Source organism: Tachypleus tridentatus, chromosome 13 (genome assembly GCF_004210375.1).
Source record: "Tachypleus tridentatus isolate NWPU-2018 chromosome 13, ASM421037v1, whole genome shotgun sequence".
Lineage (NCBI taxonomy): Eukaryota > Metazoa > Arthropoda > Merostomata > Xiphosura > Limulidae > Tachypleus > Tachypleus tridentatus.
In genome coordinates, this window is record NC_134837.1 from 216433936 (window position 1) to 216460941 (window position 27006).

The 27006-nt window shown below is 33.6% G+C and overlaps 1 protein-coding gene across 5 annotated transcripts in view; it reads left to right on the forward strand.

Moving 5' to 3' along the window:
• LOC143240721 (retroviral integration site protein Fli-1 homolog) overlaps positions 1-10597 on the forward strand; it is a 193639-nt gene extending 183042 nt beyond the window's left edge. For all 5 annotated transcript variants that reach the window (XM_076483651.1, XM_076483653.1, XM_076483649.1 and 2 more), the window contains one exon: positions 6219-10597. In XM_076483651.1, coding sequence (XP_076339766.1) covers positions 6219-6766 — 548 coding nt within the window. In that variant the 3' untranslated portion in view covers positions 6767-10597. The remainder of the gene's footprint in view (positions 1-6218) is intronic.
• The last annotated feature ends 16409 nt before the right edge of the window (positions 10598-27006 follow it).

A 27006-nucleotide genomic window follows, 5' to 3' on the forward strand; every position in this document is an offset into this window, starting at 1 on the left:
GTTACAAGACGATATAAAACATCACATTTATATCCTTTACATCCAACAGCGTTACAAGACGATGTAAAACATCTCATTTATCCTTTACATCCAACAGTGTTACAATACGATATAAAACATTACATATATATCCTTTACGTTCAACAGTGTTACCAAACGATATGAAACATCACATATTTATCCTTTACATCCAGACGATATAAAACATCACATTTATATCCTTTACATCAAACAGTGTTACAAGACGATATAAAACATCACATATACACTGCTGGCCAAAATCTTAAGGCCAATAAACATAAAGAAAAAATATGCATTTTGCGTTGTTAGACTCAAGCACTTATTTGAGTAGAGCTTCCAAAGATGAAAATAAGAAAAGGGAAAATAAAAATAAAATTAAAAACCTTTTAGCATTTAATAGGGAAAATGTGAACACTATGAAATTAGCACAAATACTAGCTGGTCAAAAGTTCAAGACAACACTGAAACGAAGCGTTAATCGGTAAACACGTAACGAAATTTAGTCATTTGTGTTCAAGTATTAGCGCTGTCAACATCTCCCACTAACATCTCCTGTGTTACATTGAATAAAAACATTGCAAAGGCTAAAATGTTGACAGAGTTTGAATGTGACAGAATTGTCGAGCTCCAGAAGCAATGTCTCTCTCAACGTGCCATCGCTGGTGAGATTGAGCGCAGTAAAACTGCTGTTACAAATTTCATAAAAGACCCTGAGGGATACGGAACGAGAATGTCAAGTGGTCAGCCCAAGAAAATTTCGCCGGCGTTGAGCAGGATGATTCGACGGGTTGTCTGGCAAGACATCAGCCGATCGTCGAACCAGATTAAAGCCTTTACAGACGCATAATGCAGCTCAAGAACAATAAGACGGCATCTACGAGAAAAAGGATTTAAAAACCGTAAACGTCTTCAACGGTCACATCTCCTTCCACACTGCGAAACAGCTCTGTTAAGCTTTGCTGAGAAGCACCAAACATGGAACGTAGAAAAGTGGAAGAAAGGTTTGTTCTCTGGTGAGAAAAATATTTACCTGGATGGTCCAGATGGCTTCCAACGTTAGTGACACGATTAGGATATCCCACCGAAGACATTTTCTACACGACACAGTGGAGGAGGTTCCATCATGATCTGGGGTGCTTTCTCCTTCCATGGAACAATGGAGCTTCAGGTTATACAGGGGCGTCAAACAATAGCTGGCTTCATTGGCATGTTGGAGAGAACACCCTTATTGACTGAAAGCCCTCGCTTGTGTGAAAATGACTGGATATTGCAGCAGGACAACGCTGCAATCCACAATGCCCGCAGGACAAAGGACTTTTTCATGGGGAATAACGTGATTCTTTTGGACCATCCTACATGTTTGCCCGAACTGAACCCCATTGAAAATGTTTGGAGTAGATGGCAAGGGAAGACTATAGAAATGGACGTCAATTCCAAACAGTGCATGATCTTCGTCAAGTCATCTTCACCGCTTGGAATAACATTCCAGCCAGCCTTCTGCAAACGCTTAGATCGACCACGCCAAAGCGAATATTTGCAGTTATTCGCAATGACGGCCGTGTAACTCACTACTGAGACCTCTTGTTTGGCATTTCCTACCCTGTTTAGGACTTCTTTTTTGGTATGGTCTTAAACTTTTGACCAGCTAATATTTAGGCTAATTTCATAGTGTTCACATTTTCCCTATTAAATGCTACAATGTTTTTTATCTTTATTTTCTGTTTTATTATTTTCATATTTCGAAGCTCTACTCAAATAAGTGCTTGAGTCTAACAACGCAAAATGCATATTTTATCTTTATGTTCATTGACCTTAAGATTTTGGCCAGCAGTGTATATCCTTTACATCCAACAGTGTAAAAGATGATATACATCATCACATTTATATCCCTTACATCCAACAGTGTTGCAAGCCGATATAAAACATCACATATATATCCTTTACGCTCAACAGTGTTGCAAGCCGATATAAAACACCAACTTTCTTCAAGTCGTTATCCTTCATTATACATTTGAAAACCCTATTTAGTTTTTAGGATATAGTGCAAAGGTTTATAGACGTTTTCGAATCTCTACTTCACAGCCACATACGTAGTTATTACATCTCACTGTACTATAAATATGCATTCAGCCGTGTCTCACATATACAGTCATATTATATTGTTGCTGGCTTTTTTGCATAATCCAAAACTAACGTTACATTAAAAACATATAATAGCTTTGGATGTCTAACGTATTTACTTAAAAACACGCTACCATTAGTGAACATCTTTGTCAAATCTTTGCTGCAGACGTTGTGACACGTGTATTACGTATTCCTTATTTAAAGATACAGTCGTGTTAACAAAGACATAGCGTTACCAGGTTCAATTAATATTACAGGGTAACTTGAAGTTGTATAAAATTTGTTGTCCTGGCAACACAGTCAACTTGTTTTTGATTTTTACGATCGCGTGACGACGAAATACGTGTCCAAGGAAACTTTACCTGGAAGTGTTGATAAACTTTAAATGAAAACAAATGAACGAGAATGAAAGTGTAATGTGTCTTTCGCGCGCTAGCTAACAATTTTAATTTGAGCATTAAAACTGTGTATTTCTAGATTAATACCGTTTCTTAATACCACAGAGTTTGAACAACATGCGGAAAAATGAGCAACTATTTCAGGCTGACAACATTTTAATACAGCGTGTAAAAGATTTAATTCAGAAAATGTATTTGAAAACAAATTGAGGATATTTTAGGTAAAATAAATTTAAACAATGCAACTAAAACAATGTGTTTATCATTTTCTTGTTTTCCAGAGTGTAGTTATTATTAAATGTTACAGAACTTTACCTTTCATAAAGTATCTTCCAATAGGGTAAACGTCCCCCGCGTAGGCCAGTTGTAAATTCTAAGGCACATTTTTGGAAAACTTAACCTGATATCTATTGGTTAAGCATGTAAATAGTGTTATTAATGTTTATATAGAACTAAATACGGGCTCTATGACGATATAGTGCTTGATTTGTTTTGAATTTTGCGCAAAGCTACACGAGGACTATCGCACTGGCCGTCCCTAATTTTGCAGTGTAAGACTAGAGGGAGGGCAGCTAGTCATTACCACCCACCGTCTACTCTTGGGCTACTCTTTCACCAACGAATAGTGGGATTCACCGTAACATTATAACGCCCCCATGACTCAAAGGGCGAGCATGTTTGGGGTGACGGGGATCCGAACCCGCGACCCTCGGATTACGAGTCGAACGCCTCAACCGTCTGGCCATACCGGGCCCGATCCAGTACTCACACCAAATTTAACAACCGTAGGGTTAGGCTCTTTTCCATAAGATAACTTTGGTCTTTCTGCTACAATAATAATTCATATTGTTTTTAATCTATATATTTCCTGTAGACACTTATGTTCAAGTAGATTTTTTTAAGAAATGGATGTAACAGTGGTAATTATGTTTTTATCTTTGTTACTCCTTTCACTTCAGCTACTGAATAAAAGGAAGTGTACGAACTTGTTATTATCAGAATGTTCTTAAACTTTGAACAAAGCAAATTCACAGATAACATTCATCATTTAACCAAGTCACTTATCAAAGCTAATAAAGATATCCAATTAATCAGACACTTTACAAAACACGAATCAGGCAAACTATGTCACGTGATTAGCAAATTAATGGAAGTAGTTTTATTTCTAAAGAAGTTAATAAATTAATTGACTTGAAAGATGTAATCACCAACCATAAATACAATTAACAGATTTTCGTCTTTTATCAAATGCGACAAAAGAGCTACTTTTAATGAGCCGTTATAATTAGGCTACTGTGGTGTTTCAAATAATAGAAATCTTTTAATGTGTTTAATTGAGCGTTATAACGGAAAACCGAAATCGTTCAAAAACATAAAAAAGTCAGACAGTGTTAATAATAAAATAGGGGTCGTTATGACTGATTGCAGAATTTTTATCATGGAATTTGTTTTTAAAAATGATTTCTCACTTTGAGATTTGTCACGGTATATACATTACTGTTTAATAAAAAAATTTCTCTGCTAAAGTTAATTATCACAAGAAATTGGTCTGTTTTATTTCTTTCAAAAGTTAACATAATTATATTAATATTAACTGGAAACTGAATAAATCCTAGCTTTGTTTTTAGCAGGATCTCGTTGTTTATTCTTTTGACAATCCCCCACCTGGTAGTCCACCGAGGAGACAGCGGTAAATCTACAGACTTACAATGATAAAATCCGTAGTTCGAATCGCTACAGTAGATAGCCCAAAGTGACTTTGGTTTAAAATAGCCAATCCAAAAGCCTCCAGTGGGTGAACGATAACTTCACGTATTTCCAACCTTCTAATGGATGGAATGTAGATAGCTCAATGTGTAGTTTTTATATTAAGAAAACGGTTACCTCATCGTTGAGTACTTGTTGATGATTTTAGTGTTCGCCACATTCAGCTATAAATATAACAAAATAAATTAGTCTTTTTGAACATAAATGCTGCCACCTATTGAGAGAAAAGAAAGTTTAAATTCATAAGCTGTTGTTTGTAATTAAGCACAAAGCTACACAAAGGGCTGGCTATCTATCTATGCTCTACCCACCATTGGTATCGAAAGCCGGTTTTTAACGATATAGTTTCGCAAACATACCGGGCTCGAATTCATAAGAATATGCTGTTGTTTACATTGGGCAATACGTTCCACACTCATATAAGTCTCACACATTTTATGTCCACTTTATTCTTAAAAGTATACTGTGAAAACTTATAACAACTTATTTGCCTTTAACGTTCAGAGATTCTGTGCAATGTTGGTGTAAACAAATTTTAAAATGTTTTCAGAACACAAAACACAACAAAAACGTTTAGGATGACAAACACAAATGAACACTAAAATACACAGTTCTTGTGGAATAAACTGAAGCTGCCTTAAAGAAAAGTTTAGACTTAATAACAAAAAACTGTTCTAGAAATAACAAATATCTTTCAAGTTTCACTTTAGTTTTAATTTTTGGTGTGCGCAAGTTAAGGACTGTAAACAGTAATGTACGAATTTATGTAATCTCGTATGGAACTCTACTGAGATGTTAAATTCGAAGGCTACAGTTGATATCCGATTTTATAAATACGTTGCTTTTATACGAGAAACAGTCAGACTTTAGAGTTTGGAATTTCTATTGTAAAGTCTTTTAAGCGAGACAGATAGATAAGATGTGCTATCAATAATGCAAAACGTTTAATGCGGAAATGTTACCCACTGAGAATATTTTATAGATAAGATGTGCTATCAATAATGCAAAACGTTTAATGCGGAAATGTTACCCACTGAGAATATTTTATAGATAAGATGTGCTATCAATAATGCAAAACGTTTAATGCGGAAATGTTACCCACTGAGAATATTTTATAGATAAGATGTGCTATCAATAATGCAAAACGTTTAATGCGGAAATGTTACCCACTGAGAATATTTTATAGATAAGATGTGCTATCAATAATGCAAAACGTTTAATGCGGAAATGTTACCCACTGAGAATATTTTATAGATAAGATGTGCTATCAATAATGCAAAACGTTTAATGCGGAAATGTTACCCACTGAGAATATTTTATAGATAAGATGTGCTATCAATAATGCAAAACGTTTAATGCGGAAATGTTACCCACTGAGAATATTTTATAGATAAGATGTGCTATCAATAATGCAAAACGTTTAATGCGGAAATGTTACCCACTGAGAATATTTTATAGATAAGATGTTCTATCAATAATGCAAAACGTTTAATGCGGAAATGTTACCCACTGAGAATATTTTATAGATAAGATGTGCTATCAATAATGCAAAACGTTTAATGCGGAAATGTTACCCACTGAGAATATTTTATAGATAAGATGTTCTATCAATAATGCAAAACGTTTAATGCGGAAATGTTACCCACTGAGAATATTTTATAGATAAGATGTGCTATCAATAATGCAAAACGTTTAATGCGGAAATGTTACCCACTGAGAATATTTTATAGATAAGATGTTCTATCAATAATGCAAAACGTTTAATGCGGAAATGTTACCCACTGAGAATATTTTATGCCCAAGCACAGCACGTTAAAGATAACTTTTTTTATTGCCAAGTGAACATGTATTTGTTGGATCGTGCTTTGTACATTTACCAATTTTTTTATAACTTTGCTCTCTCTGTAGGAAGTGGACAGATTCAACTATGGCAGTTCTTGCTGGAGCTACTTTCAGACAGCAGCAATGCTAACTGCATCACTTGGGAAGGAACCAATGGTGAGTTTAAATTGACAGACCCGGATGAAGTAGCTCGCCGCTGGGGGGAGCGCAAGTCGAAACCCAACATGAATTACGACAAGCTCAGCAGAGCGCTACGCTACTACTACGATAAAAACATCATGACAAAAGTCCATGGGAAGCGCTATGCTTACAAGTTTGACTTCCAAGGTCTGGCTCAGGCCACTCAGCCCACAGCTGCAGACTCGACAGCTTACAAATATCAGTCAGACCTCTTCATGTCAGGATACCACCACAATCCTAAGTTGAATTTTGCTATGAGTGCTCACACGGGCATACCCTCCACCACAGGAAGCATATTTCCATCACCAACGCCATATTGGACCAGTCCGAGTGCCAATTTGTATTCCAACATGGCGGCAGCCTCCACTCATACTATGCCCCACCACCCAAGTCACGTAGCCTCTCACATTGGCTCCTATCCACACTACGCATGACATTGTGTATATAAATGGATACGTGTTAATACTTTAACTGAAACGTTGTGAATGACTTATTTGGAAGAAAATGGAAATGAAAGTGTACTTCGAGTGTTATAAGCTTCACTAACCTGAAAGTGGATATGACCAGAAATCACGTGTCTGTTGTGTACGGTGACGACAATTGTAGAAATTATTAATGTATCATAAGTTTAATATTTGCAATCATTACATTATGTGGTGATTTGGGGAAAATCCTTTATTAAAAATATCTTCTTAAATGTGTTGTGTCATATAATCATATGTATAATAGCTGCACGTGATTTCCAACACATTCCTCACTGAAGAACTGAAGTCGTTGTGTAAACTCTATTAACCAGAATGCCACACCTCCTGTCAATGTTCCTTCTAGTTAACTGTCAGAGATATCCAGTATCATAGACTTGTTTGACAATGTTATTTATTAGAAGAATCCTGTTCATTCAGCTTTAGTCTTACTTTTTACATAAGGTCTTTGGGTTTTGTTGCTCAATAATCATCTATTACAGTTTATTTAAGCAGTTAGATTAATTTTATTTTGGCAAAATTGAAGGTTTATTTGAAATTATTGATGGAATCAATATGGAATTTTTTATTTGAAGCTTAAAATATATCAAAGACCTGATGATACGTTATACAGAATGTTTGGTTTTGCTTCGTAAATTATCGTGAAAATGGAGGCCTTTCTGTTGTCTTGAACTCTAGAAAATACTGAATCTAGGTGCCGCAGAAGACAGCAATACATTTCGAATTTTGCTGCCTCATCCATAGTCGTATACGATGAGACTCAGACTCTAATATTAAACAAATCAGTAGTTTTACTTCTGTTTAATTCACAAAGCAAGTTGCTTATACAGAACAAATTATGTCCTATAAAATATTTATCACGTATTCCTTTACAAACGTAGTACAACTGTCGGTAACGAATATTCGTTTTTCCCTGCTCGTTAGAATCTTCCGTACTTTCGTTTAAATACAATTAAAGTAATTTACTTTAACCAAAGGAAGTAAGATGTAGTTATAAAACAAAAACAAATAATGCAAGCGATAAATATTTTTTATTGCTTTTAGTAATGAAAATAATTAAGATTTTGTTTAGAATTTTTCACTAGTCAATAATAACGAAATAAAAATATACCTTGTACTGTGGTTGATTTGAATTCGACTTAAACAATTTGTCCTGTATTTTGGTTGATTTAAATTATACTTCAGAAATATGTCTTATATTTTAACTGGCTTAAGTTTGACTTCAAAAATACATCTTAAAAATTAAATGAAGATAATTAAGAAACACCATCTAAGAACTGGGTTTTAATAAATGAAATGTGTAATCTTGTTTCCCTTCATTTGGCCTGATGTTAAATAACACATTTCATGGAGAATAATGTTTTTTTTTTGCTTGTTTTATGTAAATTGCCTAATTTTTAATATGTTCAAAACGCCACCTATATTTTGTCCTGTTTAAACTTCTTTATCATGTTCAGATTTTTGTTACAAAGCATGAGAGTTCTTATACGTGTTTCATATTTATATAATTTTTACTAATTCTAGTCTGACGATCTCATATTTTATAAGTTATTCAGATAATTAAAATATAATTAATGTTCCTATGGTTACATCATTCCTAATTGTAACGTTAATGGTTGGTCCGAGTCACATGATACTCATACGAGTTGAGCATTCACTATTGTGATGCAGTCGACGTTTATTATTTATCAGCCTAATTTATTCAAATAGTAAGATTGTATAGTTATATAATTGGAACTTTTCACGCTAATCTTCACCCATATAGGGACAAAAAGGTAACTTGGCAGTATGTGGGTGTGAGAGACACCTTCACGATAAGGTGAGTGAATTAAAGAACTGAAGCCTAAACGTGTATTAAAACAACCTGGGATTTTTGACAATACCTGAAAGGGGGATTGTTTTTAAAACTCTCTTAGTTCAGGACTCGCTAAGAAAACGTAAACACTACAATGCTCATTTAAAAATACAGTTTTTTATGAGTTATTTAATACAATTTGAATTTATTATGTTTTTCGTATTTACAAAAATGCCAGAAACATCACTGAAATTACCTTTTACATGCGTAGTGATATTTGTACCCGTTTTTTATGTTGAGGGACCGTTCATTTTTTTTGTATTATGTTTAATTTTGACTAAAGACTATAGTTTTTAGGGTTGCTGATCACTAGTTTATTTTCAGATACAGCACAGTGATTCCACAGCAGTATTCACTTCTGCTGTTTAGAATATAAAGAAAATATTTTTATCGTTTTGTTTCGATATTTTTAGAAGGTGAAAATAGGGTAAAACTAATTTTCAAGACCATCTGGTTTCTGTAAAGTAAGACACAACGTAAGTGATGTGAGTATCGTGTTTGTAGGACATTATTCTCAAATATATTAGGCTCATAGGACATTATCCCCATACCTAAAGTACATAACAGGAAAATATCCCTATATCCGAAGTACGTATTAATGGAACATTTATTCGCATGGTTAAGAGGTTTACAACCAACATCTAGTTATATATATGTGTTATATATACATATTTATTTTTACTTGTAAAATTTATAATTCTTCTCTGTCGTATATTATTATTAACGTGGAAATAAAATAATTTTAACTGTGGAGATAATACCCTTTAACGCACGTTAGGAGTGAGGTATATTGTCCTTTATACAGATGTTAATAAGGATACATTTTCTACTTCGATTATCGCACAGGGGTTGTTGTTAACTTGTAGTACTTTATTTCGTATTTATTGTCCCAGTGTATGAACTAATTTTGTGGTATTTTTTTATCTGTAATAATTTTTCTTTTTCGAATTTGACATATGTTTACTGTGATGATAAATGCTTCTTTAGGTGTTTAAAAATAACATCTCAACACCGAATGTATCTGCATTGGAGTTCTTAAAAAATAAGGTCTTTCTTATTAGTTCCTTGCAATGTTTAGTGTGACTGAAGAAAATACCGAAGTATTCGTTGCTGCCATGGTCTAAACGTTGCTGAAAAAAAACACACACTGGTTTGGACACTAAGATTCAGTAAAGAACTTTTAACAAGCCAACTGAAGTATCTCTCATAAGTCAGAGCAGTGTGACGACACATGGGCTTCTTATGTGGAAATAACACTTGCAATAGAACATTGTCTTATGGGCAGTTTAAAGTTATTTACATAAACGTTTTATACAAACGTATCAAATAATTATACAAGTTATTAAAAAATTGCATTCCTTCGCCAGTGATTTGGGCAAAGATAGTAAAACAAAAATCGAACGAATGAAGGAACTGTTAACATAAAATATATATTTTCTTCAAAAATTTATTATATAGCAGGACACCTAGCGGTTTTAATTTAAAGTAGCCGTCTGTTCCTTTTTCCATATATGTATTGTTGATCTATAAACGTTTCAAGTGTGTGATACATAGGTGAAAGAAAAATAATTACAAATGTGATTCCCTTTACCATTGGTTGATATTGTGAAATGTATAATATTTATATTCCTTTTAATATTTGGGCCATTTATTTATTTACCTAAACGCCATATTTTCTAGTCACTAAAATACACTGATGAACAAACCAATACTGAGACAGTAAGATTCATGGTAAATAATTTCATATAAAATTCCCAAATCGTAAGAAAATGTGTACTTAAAATGTTTGTAGTTATGTGATTTCCAATACCCCGCTGTGATTGGCTAATTCATAGAGTGTAATTAGCTTATCTAAATCTGGTGTATATATTATGTAAATGTTGATTGATTTTGGTAATAAAATATTTGATTCCCTTCCGCCCTCAAAATATCTAGTTTCTTGTGCTTGAACTACTGTAAATTTTTGTATTTTTTATTTTAAAAAGAAAATTATTGTAGTTCATTTTGCGACAAATTACAAACAATCCAGTGTTTTCACGAAGTACCATATTTCCACAAATGAAACTACTGTTTGACCTTTGACCACACTTACGAGATTTTTTAATATGACATGTAAAAAAAATACTCCAGACTTGACAGGTGGACTTGGACCTTGTATTGCTTTTTATCCGTTGGTTTACAGACAGCTACAACTTTCTCCTGTGACCAGTTTTGAACCATGAATTTTTACATAACTTTTGGAATCTTCACTATGATTATAGAATTACAGACAACTACAATTGGTTTCGAACCATGAATTTTGATAAATTTTGAAACTCTTAGTATGATTACAGACAACTTCAACAATAATTTCAACATAATTTTTACTATGGTTATGGACAACGGCAACTTCTATCTTCAATCGGTTTCAAACAACAAATTTTAAGGTAACTTTTAGAACCCTCATTCTAATTACATACAGCTGTAATCGCTTTCGAGCCATAAATAAAGCCCACAGTGAACATTCTTCAATCGTGTGTCTTTTATATCGTTGAGGTATTACTTAACGAAAGTGGGCTTAGTATATGTTGGAAATATAAGTTTTAACCTTAAAGTTTAATCTAAAAAACAAAAGAAAGAAAAAGATTAATGTACATTGTTGTGCAGTTTGATAATTCTCTTGTTTGTGATTTAACATGTGAAGTAGACAGAAGAACCAACAGATTGAACTGATCACTGAACTCGTCCATACTGTTTCTGTTGATGAAGGATATCATGAGTGTAATGGTAATGTTCTAGTACGAGTTATTAACATACGAGTAATACAAATCTTTAAAAACGTTTGAAACATAAGTTCTACATTAGAGAGAGGTTTGTTAAAGCAAGCATAAGCCAACAAATGAAGCTAGAATTATTGATTAAAAACTAATTGCATTTTTATTTGTGCAGTAACTGCACGAATTTATAATTTTGTTTTTTATCAAAGTGTGTGTGCAAATTTTAGATTGAACCAAGATAAAAAATATATGGGGAAAATGCAATAATTATTTAGTTAATTATGTTGGTTGAGGCATGTAACTCAAGAAATGTGAGAGGGATTATAGCAATATACGCACTTTACGTTTAACAATGTTTTATTTTGTTGATATTATTACTCACGTCAATAATAATAACAATGCAATAGTAATAATAATGTCCTGGTTTCACGTTTAAAAATGTTTCGTCTAAGGAAAAGTTTTAGTTGTGTCTTGTAAAAGCCGCATTTTATTTAAGTATCATAAATAAATAAAGTAATAAAAATATTTTAAATCAGTTATTAATTGACAATACATGACTTTCTATCAATTGACAACAAAAACTGTGTGATGGCATTACACGTACACTAGTGTGCAAAAAAATGGAACACTTTAAAAAACGTATTTTTAGTAACCCAATGTAACACAAATTTTGTTTCTGGATAATATGTGTTATTTCTTAATTGCTTATATTGTAAAAATAGAGAAAATGGGCATTATTCCCTTCAAACTTTGATTTTGTGACCTGGATAATGAAATTTAAAAAATAACCTATTTTATATGTAAAAACGGGCAAATTTGCACATTTTCATTTACATAAGGTCTGAATAAAACAACATATGAATCAAAATTTTCATGTATTTATACTAAAGTTTTACAAAAATGTCTAGAAGTGAGTAGTTTTTCGAGACTTGCAACTGTGATGTAAATCACTATCACGTATCCACCCCCAAATAAAGTCTCCCATCATGTTTTCGTTATACGCTCCTTGGTAGCGGCGTTCAAAGTCCAGTATATCTTGGTGGAAGCGCTTGCTTTGCTCATCTGAGTATGCTCCCATGGTCTCCTTGAACTTATCTAGATGAGCGTCAAAGATATACAGGGTGGCCCGTAAGTCCCTACCCATCCATATATCTTATGTATCCAGTATATCTATGTGCTGTCCCTCATTCTCGCTGCACAAAATTATGTCACAATACGCTCTTCAAGTGTAAATGGGCTTACATCGGACATATTTCTCTGAAAAAAAAAAAGAACTAAATTTATAATGCATGCGTAATTGAATATGACATAATAACATATGGATGGGTAGGGACTTACGGGCCACCCTGTAGACTTTCAGAGACATCCTGCAGCCCATTTTGCCGCAGTTCTTCACCAGAGCCTCAACCAGTTCTACATAATTTTCGGTCTTGTGATTGCCAAAGAAGCCCCGAACCACTACGACAAAGCTACCCCAAGTTTTTTTTTTTCCTTTATACTGAGTTTCTTGGGAAATTCTGTGCACTCCGGGATCTTCTTTTTTTGTGGTCCAACGAAGACGCCAACTTTGACCTTTGCCTCAAACAACTTAGGGAAGATGTCTCGAAGGTTCATGAAGGCTGCAGACTCCTTATCAAGAGCTGTGACAAATTGTTTTATAAGACCCAGTTTTATGTGCAATGGTGGGAACAACACCTTCTGGAGGTCCACTAGTGGCTCACACTTCACATTGTGCCTCCCCACAGATAACTCGGTCCGTTGTGGCTAGTGCTTCCTGTTATAGTGCGCTGCGATGTCTTTGCTGTCCCAAAGGCAAAGATAACAGGGAAACTTAGTAAAACCTTCTTGAAGACACATCAGGAATGTCACCATTTTGAAGCTTCCGATAACCTTCCAGCCATACTCATCATACTTCAAGGATTCTAGCAAGGTCTTGACGCTGTTGTATTCCTCTTTGAGAATACAGAGAATACGCCAGGGTAAGAAACGGATACTTATTCCCGTTATGGAGCAGCACAGCTTTGAAGCTTCTGGATGAGCTATCAATGAAGAGACGCCACTCGTTCGGGTTACAGACAATTCCAATTGCCTCGCACAGACTGGATACATTGTGGCAGAAGCAGAGCCCATCTTGACAAGTGAAGAAGCTTGAAAAATGTCGGTGATGCTTCCTCTGACTTGCGACTTGCACACTTTCATCTAACTAATCCCACTTCTTGAGCCTAGATGTCAAAAGCTCGACATTCGACTTTGTTAAACCAATATCTCTGATCAAGTCATTTAGGTCTCTTTGGTTGGGGTAGTATATGTTTCTCTTACCAGCTGCACCTCTGAAATTGTAATCTGGATCTTCAACGTCTACCTCCTCTTCTAGAAAATTCTTGTAAGTTCTACAACATTCTATAAAGTTCTTTAAAATTCTTGTAAGTTCGAGAAAATTCTCTATCAGCTACTCATCACTGGATCTACCTGGAATGTTCTGGAAACTAAGTAAAATTGAAAATTTCATTACCCAGGTCAATTTACTTTAGGAATAAGCAATTGGGAAATAACACTTTCTACCCAGAAACAAGAAAAAGTAAAAATGTTATTACATAGTGTAATAAATAATGGTTTGTTTTAATAATATTGAAGTTATTTTATCACCATAACTTCAACAATACTAAGTTCCTTGTTGTAATACATCATTAGTTAGCAGTTACTGTAGATCTAATTTATAAATTCTAGATGCGCAAAAAATGGGACAAAAATTAATTATAACTGTAATCATGTTTTCACAAAATCTCCTGTCATTTTTAAATATACCTGTGAGTTTTTTTCCTGGATTCGTACGGTTTTGAGTGTAAAAAGTCTCATGAAGAGAAACAACCAGTATCGAGTGAAAATTCTATAACTTCTCAACGTTCGTAAGGTGAGGAATTAAATATTTTCACTAAAGAAAATTTTCGAGTTTCACATCGTCTTTCTTATATATAATTTAATTTGCTACTTAGTCAGTACTGCTAAGCCCAATACAGGTTAGTGACAAAGACTCCGATTTTACAAAATGAAAACCAGAAAAAGTTTTGGTTTTGCTTCCACCACTGTTAAGCCTTAATATATGTAAAGAAATGTGGTGAAAGTGCACCAAGTGATACTAGAAATCAGACTTAATGATTAACTGACTTCGTGTTAATCAATAGTCATCTCAGTTGTTGTTGTTTTGAATTAAGCACAAAACTACATCACGGGTATCGAACCCCGGTTTTTAAAGTTGTAAGTCCACAGACATACCGCTGAGCCATTGAGGGGAGGAATTAAAGTAAATAAAGCTGCATTCAGATGTGTGTATTGCCAGACTAATATAGAACTGCACGTAGTTTTTGAATGTGTTGTCCTCATTTATGTAAATCTGTCCAAATCTAAAAAGTTGGTTGTCTTCTTGGATGTTCGCATTTTTAATTATTTTATGTTGTTGTTTTTTTACGTTGAGGAGTTCACAAAGACTAACAAACAAAATTTCATTTTAACTTGAAATACAAGTACAATTTTCTGCTGATATTTTAAACGGGATCATCCGACGGCAGGCCACAAAATGGCGTCTCGTGTTTTAAAAGCTAAATACACGCCAGTAGAATTCGTAGTGAGTCCTACACGTTGGTGGATATTAATTGTTTTTTTCTACTACGACAAAGTTGCGTCTTAACTTATTCATATAATTTACTACACAATAGCCATAATTTTATTGTCAGTTAATTTTAGAGTTGTAGTTTAGGGCTAGATGACATTAATGAAAACTATAAATATTTCATGAGGGAACGTGAGGACCCTCAGTCATGAAGACTAAATTTCTAAAGACATGAAATAGCTGGTGGGGAAAAGTCGAAATAAAAACATCATTTAAAAAACGGTATTTGCAGTTATAGAAACTGTGAGTATGTTTCAGTTACATATACAGTACCGTTAGTGTAGAACAAAACTTAAGTTAGTCTTCTGAAAACATAACCATATAATAATGAAAGATGGGGTCAATGCTGGTAAAACAATTGCCGTATAACAAAAGAACACCTTTAGTGGTAAACCATAAACATATAGCTGAATATAGTTCTCTTGGTATAAATTATATATGCGTTTACAGACACCTCAGCAGTCTCCACAATCATCATACTATTGAGAAATTTAAAGAAAAATAATCGTTGTGTGTTATCCCGTAACGCACTCTCAAATGTTTTCGTTTCTAGATAAATCATTTCCTGCAGGATTGGAAAATACATGTAGTAGATTTAGTAAGCGATTGAAACACATCTTTTACGGTTTAAAATATTTTGAGAAATCCAAAATCTACCAAGTAAGAAATGCTGTTATTAGAGGCTTTACAAAACAAGAATATCTGTGACACATTCTGGAATTATAGTCTGACAAAATATTAAATATAACTAAGGTGAAACGATTAACCTTAGCTCAAACTTGTTCATCGTTGTACGTTTTATATAGTTAGTGTAAAGTTATGGATTAGAAGGTCCAAAGTTAGAGCTGCGATATGCTATTGAATACACTCCGCACTTTCGACTCTGGAAGCCTCATACTTTTGGCCGTCCCGCTATTCGATGAAGAAATGATTTTGCCTGAACTAAGAGGCTCGTTTCCCTAGCCGTTTTACTCTTGTCACTTAACATGTAGTTACAAGTTCAGACTGAAAATAATAAAACATTTTATATCGTTAGATAACAAGATAGTGTTGGTTATATTCAAGAACTTTGTTCTTCTAGACCGATGCGTTATGCGACAATAAGTTAAAAAGTTAAATGCTCAGGTCGCAGACCACCAAGTTTTCAGGCATAGACGTCCTTGATTTAAAGTTTCTAACAAGAAAGAAGGAAACCAGTCGGCAGTTACATCAGTCGAACGTCTTTATGTAATATCATATTGAACCCTTATCTTACAGTTCAAAACATATAACTCCATGTAATATTATATGGAACCCTTATCTTACAGTTCAAAAACATATAACTCCGTGTAATATTATCTTACAGTTCAAAACATATAACTCCATGTAATATTATATGGAACCCTTATCTTACAGTACAAAAACATCCATGGAAGCTGTGGATACGAACATTCATAAGTTTGAAACGGTGTCGAACATTTGCACAAGAAAAATATAAAATTCATACAAACCCATCTTCTGTGTTTAGTAAGAGAATATCTGGGATTACTATAAAATAAACTTAAAGGTACCTTTTTTTGAGGAGCTTCCCAAGTGGTACAGCGGAATGCTTGTGGACTTACAACACTAGAAATCGGGTTTCGATACCCTTGGTGGGCAAAGCACAGATAGCACATTGTGTATCTTTGTGGTTAATTATAAACAAACAAACACATTTTTTTTGGAGTAAGATTTTACCAGTAATTACAGTAACACAAACTTCAAAAATGACACTAGAGATTATTGTAGAATAAATGAAAAGTACCTGTTTGGTGGTAATATAATATCGAGCATTTTTTAAAATAAACATAAAAATTACCTGTATTCTCATGACCACTGGTTTGGGTATTAAAACTTTAATCAAAATAAAGAACAGAACAACGTTTTGACCTTCTTAGGTCGTCTTCAGGTTAATCTATTTTGGAGTAAGATGATATCGAAAATTATTATGAAATAAACGTAAAGGTACCATTTTTAGAGTACCGTGATACTAGAATTTAATATGAAATAAACGTACAGGTGGTTGTTTTGATGGAAGACAGTATCAGGGGCTACTTTAACATAAACGTAAAAAGGTACATGTTTTGGAATAAGATGTTATCGGGGTTTGTTATAAAACAAATGTAAAAGGTATCTTTTTAATAGGAAGATGATACCGGGAATTGTATCATAGATACATTTTTTGTAGTAAAATGACACGAAGAACTATCATAAAATAAACATAAAATTACGTGTGCTTGGGTGATATAAGATTGAGCATAACATTAAAATAAACATAAAAATGACATATTTTGGAGTAAGATTATACCAAATATCATTATAAAATAAACGTAAAGTACCTTTTTTTTAATTAGATGATACTATTGTTATATTAAGTTAAACATAAAGGTTGTTGTTGTTTTTTTTGAATAAAATGTTTTGAAGAAAAATGATGCGGGGAATTACGACAAAATATATCCAAAAGCAACTTTTCCGGAGTAAGATGATGTTTGTAATTACTATAAAATAAAGATACCTGTTTTGAAGTAACATGATATCGGACATTACTATAAAATAAAGATACCTGTTTTGAAGTAACATGATATCGGAGATTACTATAAAATAAACATAAGGGTACCTGCTTTGAAGAAACATGATATCGGGGATTACTATAAAATAAACGTGAGGGTACCTGTTTTGAAGTGTGTGTTTGCGTTTTTCTTGTAGCAAAGCCACAAAGGGATATTTGCTCAGCCCACCGAGGGGAATCGAACCCCTGATTTGAACGTTGTAAATCCGGAGACATACCGCTGTACTAGCGGGGGACCTGTTTTAAAGTAACATGATATCGGAGATTATTCTAAAATGAACATAAGGGTACCTGTTTTGAAGAAACATGATATCGGAGATTAATGTAAGAAAAAAAGGTACCTGTTTTGAAATAACATGTTATCGGAGATTACTATAAAATAAACATAAGGGTACCTGTTTTGCAGTAACATGATATCGTGGATTACTATAAAATAATATAAAATATCTGTTTAGGAATATGATGTTATAAGGATTATTACAAAATAAACGTAAACCTACCATTTTATAGTAATGCAATATCGAATATTACATTTAAATAAAAGTATTTGATTTGGAGTCAGATGATATTGGTGATTACTATAAAATAAATGTAAACGTATCTGTTTTGGAGTAAGATAATACTAGGTATTAAAATAAATAAAAACTGTTTTGATGTAAGATGATGTCCGTAATTACTGAAAAAGAAATGTACAAATACCTGATTGGTGTAAGATGATACCGAGGGTAATTATTAAATAAACGTAAAAGTACTTAGTTTGCTTCAAGATCATATCGGGATTACTATAAATACAAAAGTGCCAGTTTTAGAGTAAATAATAACTGCAAATGTATCTGTTTTGGAATAATATGTTACCTAAAACTACTATAAAATAGAGCCTGCATGGTGAGGTGGTTAGGGCACTCGACTCGAAATCTGAGGGCCGCGGATTTGAATCCCCATTACACCCAACATTCTCGCCTTTTAACGCCCCCACAGTTAATAATGTATTGGTCAGTCCCACTATTCGTTAGTAAAAGAGTAGCTCAAGAGTGGACAGTAGGTGGTGATGACTAGTTGCCTTCCCTCTAGTCTTACACTGCTAAATTATGGACGGCTAGCCCAGGTAGTCCTCGTGTAGCTTTCCGCGAAATTTAACACAAACAACACAAAATACTGGAAAATAAACGTAAAAGGTACTTTTTTCGGAGTGAGATGATATTGGGAATTATTATAAAATAAATGTTGAGTTTGTTTTTTTGTAGCAAAAAGACAGCAAGGTTTACAATAAAATAAACGTAAAATAACCTGTTTAAGTGTGTTATAATATCGAGCATTAGATTAAAATAAATGTAATACTATTTATTTAGGAGTCAGATAATTTCAGGAATTGCTACAAAATAAATGTAAAAATACCCTTTTTGGAATAAGATGATACTAGGAATTAATATGAAATAAACGTAAACGTATCTTTTAAGACTAAGATGATACCTGTAATCACTATAAAATAAACCAAAGAGTAAATGCTATGGAGTGTGATGATAACAGTTATTACTATAAAATAAATGTAAATATTTCATATTTGGAGTGAGATAATACCTGGAATTACTAAAAAATAAAGATACCTTTTTTTTTGCTATAAAATCAAACTACGAATTACTATAAAATAAATGCAAAAGTACAATTGTTAGTGTCGGGTTATACAAAGAATACCTGAAAATAAACGCAAAATTATGTGGAAAGGCAAGTATATTATGGAACATTACATTAAGATACATATAAAAGTACCTGTTTTCGGAGTAAGATAATACTTGAAAATACAATGAAATAAACATAAAAAAGTACATGTTTGAATGAAAATGATACTAAGGATTACTGAAAGATAAACACAGTGGTACATGTTTTAGAGTAAAACTATATCAGGGATTACTATAAAATAAAAGTACTAGATATTATAAAATAAACGTATAATTACCTGTTTTTATGTAAGGTTATACCAGTAATTATTATAACATAAACGTAGAAGTTGTTTGAGTGATGAATGATACAGGAATTACTATAAAATATATCTGAAAGCAACTTCTCAGGAGTGTGATAATATTTGGGTTTAGTATAAAATAAAGATACCTCTTATCCCCATCATTTATTCACTTAGTTATCCCCTTACTTTCTATCATGTGCGGGGTTGAAGGAAGACTGTTTAGTCTTCGTATGACATAAACGTAAAAAGTGCCTGTGTTAAAGTTGTACAAAATATTACTACCAAATAAACACAAAAGTATCTGTTTTGGAATAAAGGAAACCAGGGATTACAGTAAAACAAATGTAAAATTGCCGGTTTTGGAGTAACATTGTATCAGGGATTGCTATGAAATAAACGTATAGGTACCTTTTCTGGAGTGCGGTACAACAAGTAATTACAATAAAGCAGGACTGGTGTTATTTTAGATATCACTTATTGTTTAAGCTCCCTCAAACATAATGGTAGGAGTAGTTTTATTTCGATATCAGTTGTAGTTTAAGTCCCTTTAGATCGGATGGCAGATTTAGATATCTTTCTTCTTTAAGCTCCATTAAACCTAATGACAGGAATAGTGCAATTCATATATCATTTGTCATTCACGTTCCTTTACAACTAATGGGAGGAATAGTGTAATTTACATATCATTTGTTATTCACGTTCCTTTACAACTAATGAGAGGATTAGTGTAATTTACATATCATTTGTTATTCACGTTCCTTTACAACTAAAGACAGGACTGTTATTTATATCTCATTTGTCATTCACGTTCCTTTGCAACTAAAGACAGGACTAGTGTTATTTGTATATCATTTGTCATTCACGTTCCTTTACAACTAATGATAGGGCTAGTGTTATTTATATATCTCTTGTTGTTTAAGTACCTTTAGACTTGAAACTAATAACGGGACTACTGTTATTTATGTACCACTTGTTATTTTCTTTTTATTGTACGTAATGACAGACGAAGTGTTATTTAGGTTCTTTATAGCTGACGACAGAACCAATGTTACTTTGATATCGCTTGTCATTTAAGATCCTTTATTCGTAATGACAGAATCAGTGGGATTTATCTATCAGTTATCGTTTAAGGTACGTTAGATCGAAGAATGAACAGTATTATTTAAATATATTTTGTCGTTTGAGCTCCATCATACCTAGTTACAAGACAAGTGCTATTAAAACTGCCTTAGAGTACTACATAGGATAGTTTTATCTGGATATGGCTTGTATAAGCTCCCTTATGACATGACTAGCGTAATTTTTGTATCAATTGTCGTTTGAGTTCATTTAGAGCTTATGACATGACTAGTTTTATTTAGTTATCACTTTTTCTTAAAGCTTCTTCAGACCTAATGACGTGAATAGCGTTGTTCAACTATTAAATGTCGTTTAAGCTCTCTTATATACCTACTGACAGAAATAGTGTTATTTAGGTTTCAGTTGACCTTCAAGTTCTTTTAGGAATTATAACATGACTAGTGTTATCAAGGAATCGTTTTTTTCTATTTAAGATCTGATGATAGGAATAGTGTTGTTTAGGCATCACTTGTTGTTTGAATTCAGTTTGACGTAACATTAAAACTTTTATTTAGTATCTTTCTTGTTTTAGCTCCTTTATACCTAATAAGATGACTAGTGTTACATAGATACCAGTCGTAGTTTAGTGTTCTTCAAACCTGATGATGTGACTCGTGTTACATAGGTACCAGTTGTAGTTAAAGTTTTACTGCATCTAAACACACCCAGTGTTATTTATATACCTCCTGTCATTTAAACTCGCTCAATACTCGACTAGTGAGTGTTATTTAGGTACTACTTGTCGGTTAAGCTTCCTCAGACCTACTTATGGTACTACGTTATTTGGCTAACGACAGAACTAGTTTTATTTGGATATCTCTTGTTGTTTAAGCTCATTTTGGCTTAATGAAAATAGTACTGTTACTTCGATATAACCTGTTATTTAAGCTCTCTTAGACCAAACATCATGATTAATGTTATTTAACATTACTAGTTGATAAAACTCCTTTAGTCCTAATGATAGAACTCGTAATGCAAGTTAGGATTTTCAGCTAATTGAATAACACACAAGTTTATATTGTGGTGTAGAACAGCTATACGATCTTGAGGATTATAAACACGACAAGTAATACTTTTAGAAAGGTTTTATTTAAAATATTTTTATTCAATACAAACAAAAATATGAGTGGGAAAATCAATTAACGGTTTTTGCTGTTATTCAAGTTAGGTCAAGATGTAAGTTTGATTAAGTAAGGTTATATACCCGATATAAAAAGATAGTTTATTTGTTTAAGAGATTTTGTGTATACCTGTGATATGAGAACTATTGTACATTTGGTTAATAAAGGTTATACATGTGGTTAAGAGGGAGTGTACATTTGGAAGCTCATAGACGTAGTTAAAAGAGGACAAAAATTTGGAGTAACAAATACATATATATAACTTTTACCATCAATATCATATTTCTATCCAAGATCCGAAACTCATTCCTATTAGCAACTTTAACTTCGTTAAATCTTGATTTCATGCTATGTAAGGTAAGATGAATGAGAAACAGTAACGGTAATATTTATTAAAACACGCAAGCGATACATATACTTAACCCATAAAGAACGAATAATGGCAACTAGATGGCGAATTTATAAATGGCGGAAGGCAATACCAGTAAAGGTTAAACATAAGTTGTGGTATTTTAGACCAGTTTGGGAGAGTTAAAGAACGAACCGTTTACAGACTTTTGTATACATTTCATACAAGAGTTTCGACTCTTGCCGCATCTTTTTGGGGGAATTGTTGACCAACCAAACTTTGATTTGTGCTCGTTAGATGTGCCTTATTTCATTCCCAGGATCAATGAAACAGTAGAAACGCACTGCTACTACTGGGTATAGTTGAAACATAAGTTTTGAAATTTCCGCTAAAATCTAATATTAAAATGGGTATAGTATGTCTGTTTGCACTTTTATGGGTTTTTATACTTGTGTGGCATTTGTTGATTGGTTGGATGACAACCAGTCACAGTGTAAACTATCATCACGTGTCTGTTTTGTGGTACAGTTCATTTTTGTCCGATAAACAGGTGGTATTCAGTTGTATTTGCCTTTGCTACGTTTTTAACCTGGCTTTCTATAATTATATATTTCCAACGTATCTTTTCAATAAGTCGTTGCAAAATCTACTTGTAAATCTATTCATAAAACAAAGCATTTTTTATGTTTTTGTCTTTCTAGTTTTTCGTCCGTTCACTCATCGGTTTGTCTATTCGTCTTTAGAGGTCAGAAGGTACCTTCTACAGTCGTCGACATGTAACACGATTCTACGTTATATTTTCACAACAAATGACACTCATAGGAGTCCTAAAATAAATAAAGAAAACGTATAATGCTAAGGAATGAGTTATTTACTAATATACTGAATACTTATTAAATCAAGGTAAATTTTAAAGAAGAAAACGTGTGTTGATAATACTTTACTCAATTTCAACGAGGGTGAAAAAGTAATTTTTTTTTATAAAATGCAAGTTGTGTTTTTCAACTTACCAGTAATAAACGAAATTACTTAGTGTTTTTTGTTAAGGTGAAACTGGATGTTAACCTGGTATCAGTGACGTGTATACCGTTGATTTCTTGGAGTATAGTTACAGAAATAGACTGATTAAGAGTTACGGATACCAGAAAGCCGTTGAACAGGACAGACTCGTTGTGGAAGTGATCAATAGAATCTAAGTTAAGAGTCGTGACTAAGGCATTTAAACAAAGAAAATCAGATGCTTCAGGGGACTTGGTAAGAGTTAAATTATTCTCCCGGGCTTAGCTTCTCTCACATGTGCTTACTTCCGGTTTTATTTACATTGTCTTCGTTTCCTTTCAACTTCTCCCACTATTTTGCATTGCTAATAACTCATTCATCCGTACTACGTTTTAACTATCGGCGCAGCAAGAGAATTTGCTCATTATGTCATCAGTTCGCATAGAATCAGGCTGTTAAGTGGGTTTATGTTGTCTCCCAAACACAGTATTAATACTATCTCGTGAAGCACTGAACAGTAGCTACGTTGCTAGGTTACGAAGAGGGTTGACGCACGCATACCAGTAGCACAATTGAACAATCACTACGTAAGCTGAAAGGGAAGCATCCAATTGAAATTGATGTAACAATTTGTGTTAGGATGGAGAAGAAGAAAGTGGAACATTCTGATGTAGAACTGATAAATAGACATGGTTCAGGTTCTCCTGTAGTTCAACCTTTACTACAACATCCATATATTTCAATTTTAGTAGAGCAATAGGTTAATTAAAAGTCATGTGATTACTATATTGTTGTTTGAATTTTTTTTATGGCGCGTATTATTTGGTCTTTATTTACGATAAGTATACTTGTATAAAGTATTACAAAACACAGGTTTCTAGTCAGATGTTCTTTAGTAACTTTTGAATCACAAGTTTTTGTACCACTGATTTTCGTAATATTTATTTTTGTATACAATATTTATTCAGCGTTCCCTTCCAAGTAGAAAAAGGGACTTTCGTAATTGTTTAACTACCGTTTCAAAACGAACAATTAAAAAGATTTACTCTTTAACTTAACACATTTTACTTGCACGTATTCGTAAATTTACGCATTGTAAAAGTGTCACAGTATTACATCTACACATTATAGAAACGTCATAAGATTTCGTGTGGTCGTTAACCTACAAATTTTAGAAGTGTTACAGGTGTTGTACGTCCTAAACCTACTCATTGTGGAAATGTCAGGGGTATTGTACGTATCAAGTCTACACGTTGTAGAAGTATAATAGGTCCTGTGTGTATTGACTGTATTTACTGGAGAAATGTCACGGATATTGCACTTATTATCCTAGTCGTTATAAATGTGTCACAGGTGTAGTACATACTGGTAAACCTACAATTTGTAGAAATGTCACAGGTATTGTATTGTTCCAGTTTCTAAACGTAGGGATATTTAAATGATAATATTTCTCTATGTCCTACGCTCACTTTGCGTTTCGCTCCGTGAGACACATGAAGAACTTTCGTCCTCACACACGAAACGTATTTCAAATCCAATAATGTGGCGAATCCCCCACACAGCGAATCGATCGTAAGAAGAGGTTTTACATCAGAGTTGTGCACTAGCCAGAACAAAATGTAAAAAAAAACGAACAAAAAACAACATGGAGTTACTATAAACTGCTTGTGCACGTGCATTTAAAAACAAAAGCATTATAAAGTTTTCATCAGAAAATCCCTGTAAGACAGCTCAACCTTAAAGCAAGAATTGAGCACAAAAAACTCAAACATTTTAACCGCTGAATACAAACGAAGCGAACAGTAACAGCTTTTAGACGTATCTGATGTTATTGTTTGAACTCGGATACTGTCCACAAATAAATCTTTTGTTAGAACCGATATAATACCAAAACAAGCAAAATAAAGGCTTCCTCTACAAATGATACTTGGACACATTTATTAGCATGTTTAGACCATTAAAAAACAAGGAATGATTTGTATTTTACAATATATTTGAGTGATTTAAAATATTTTGTTATACATTTATGTTTTGATAACGATTAGCAGGTCTCGTGTATCTTAATGATTGTATTGGTGCATATCGAAGTATCCAGAATTCAAGTCGTTATAATAATGAACAATCTCTGCACTTTCAGCTGTGGGCGCTGTACGTAAGTTAAACTGAGTCCCACACTGAGTGTAACTTACGTACAGCGCCTCATTATTCGGTGTAAAGAATCTATGAAAAACCCTTGTGGTGATGGGTGCTGCTGACTGGTTGTCTTCTCTGTGGTCAGTCGCTCAAAATTGAAGACGGTTATGCCTCGACCCTGGGATCTCTGACCTCGTCATTAAGCCTACATGCATTCGTTTTAGTAGTAGTGTGATATTTATTTAAGTCGTAATAAAGAATGCTGCATTTTAATTTAGTACTTTTTGTGTTTTTTTCATATCTGGGGCGAGCGATCTCTTCATGTGAAAAACATATGGGCGAATAATATTGAAAAAAGTTGAAAAGCACTGCCTTAAGGATAACACTAATAAACATCAAATTTCTATCAGTAATTTGATCATTTTATTAAGGTTAATGTACACAACAGTTTTTCATCTTTGTCTTTAAAAGTACCCAAATTTCCCTTATTATATGCTATTCGTGCCAAGGTAATTCTATTTATTTTTCAGAGTTATCTAAAAACTGTATAGGTATTAATGTTTACTTACAAGTTATTTCTACCTTCCAGCATTCAGAACTTGAATAAGTCCTTAAAAGATTTATTGTCTATGTGCTAGTTGCAAACAGCAGATATTTTACTTGAAGCTGTGATCCTTGACATGTGTTTACCTGCACTGACTTTATCGGGTGGTGTATTCATGATTGTCGTTTTGTGGTCCTTGACACGTGTTTGTCTGCACTGACCATGTCGGGTGATGTACTCATGATTGTCGTTTTGTGGTCCTTGACACGTGTTTGTCTGCACTGACCATGTCGGGTGGTGTATTCATGATTCTCGTTTTGTGGTCCTTGACACGTGTTTGTCTGCACTGACCATGTCGGGTGGTGTATTCATGATTCTCGTTTTGTGGTCCTTGACACGTGTTTGTCTGCACTGACCATGTCGGGTGATGTACTCATGATTCTCGTTTTGTGGTCCTTGACACGTGTTTGTCTGCACTGACCATGTCGGGTGGTGTACTCATGATTCTCGTTTTGTGGTCCTTGACACGTGTTTGTCTGCACTGACCATGTCGGGTGATGTACTCATGATTCTCGTTTTGTTAACTCAGAACTTCCTCTCATACTTTGTAGTCGTGTTTGTTTGAAGTTAAGAGCAGAGATACACAATCGGCTGTCTGTGCTCTACCCATCACAGGTATCGAAACCCGATTTCCAGCGTTGAAGTTCATAGACAAATCCCACTATTAGGTCAGGCATTAGTGATCCAAATGTTGACGTTGGGTGATATTGACTAACTGCCTTTTTCTAGTTAATGAGTTCAACATTAAGGAAAGCTATGCGTAGATAAACGTTTCTTATAGTTGTGTTCAACCATTTGAAAAAAAAACTGGCCATAATACGCTTTTCATTCCTTTAACTCTGTTACTGTCATTAGCACATATATAGTACACACTACATAACTTTTCTTTCTAAACTCGAAAACTGTGATATTAACCACATGTAAATTGAGAATTTTGTGTCACCTTGAAAAAGAGAAATATATTCCTTTCAAACTTATCAGAGTTTACTGGTTTCAGATAAGTAACAAAATGTTAAAACAATGAGGTAAATGAGTTTCATTT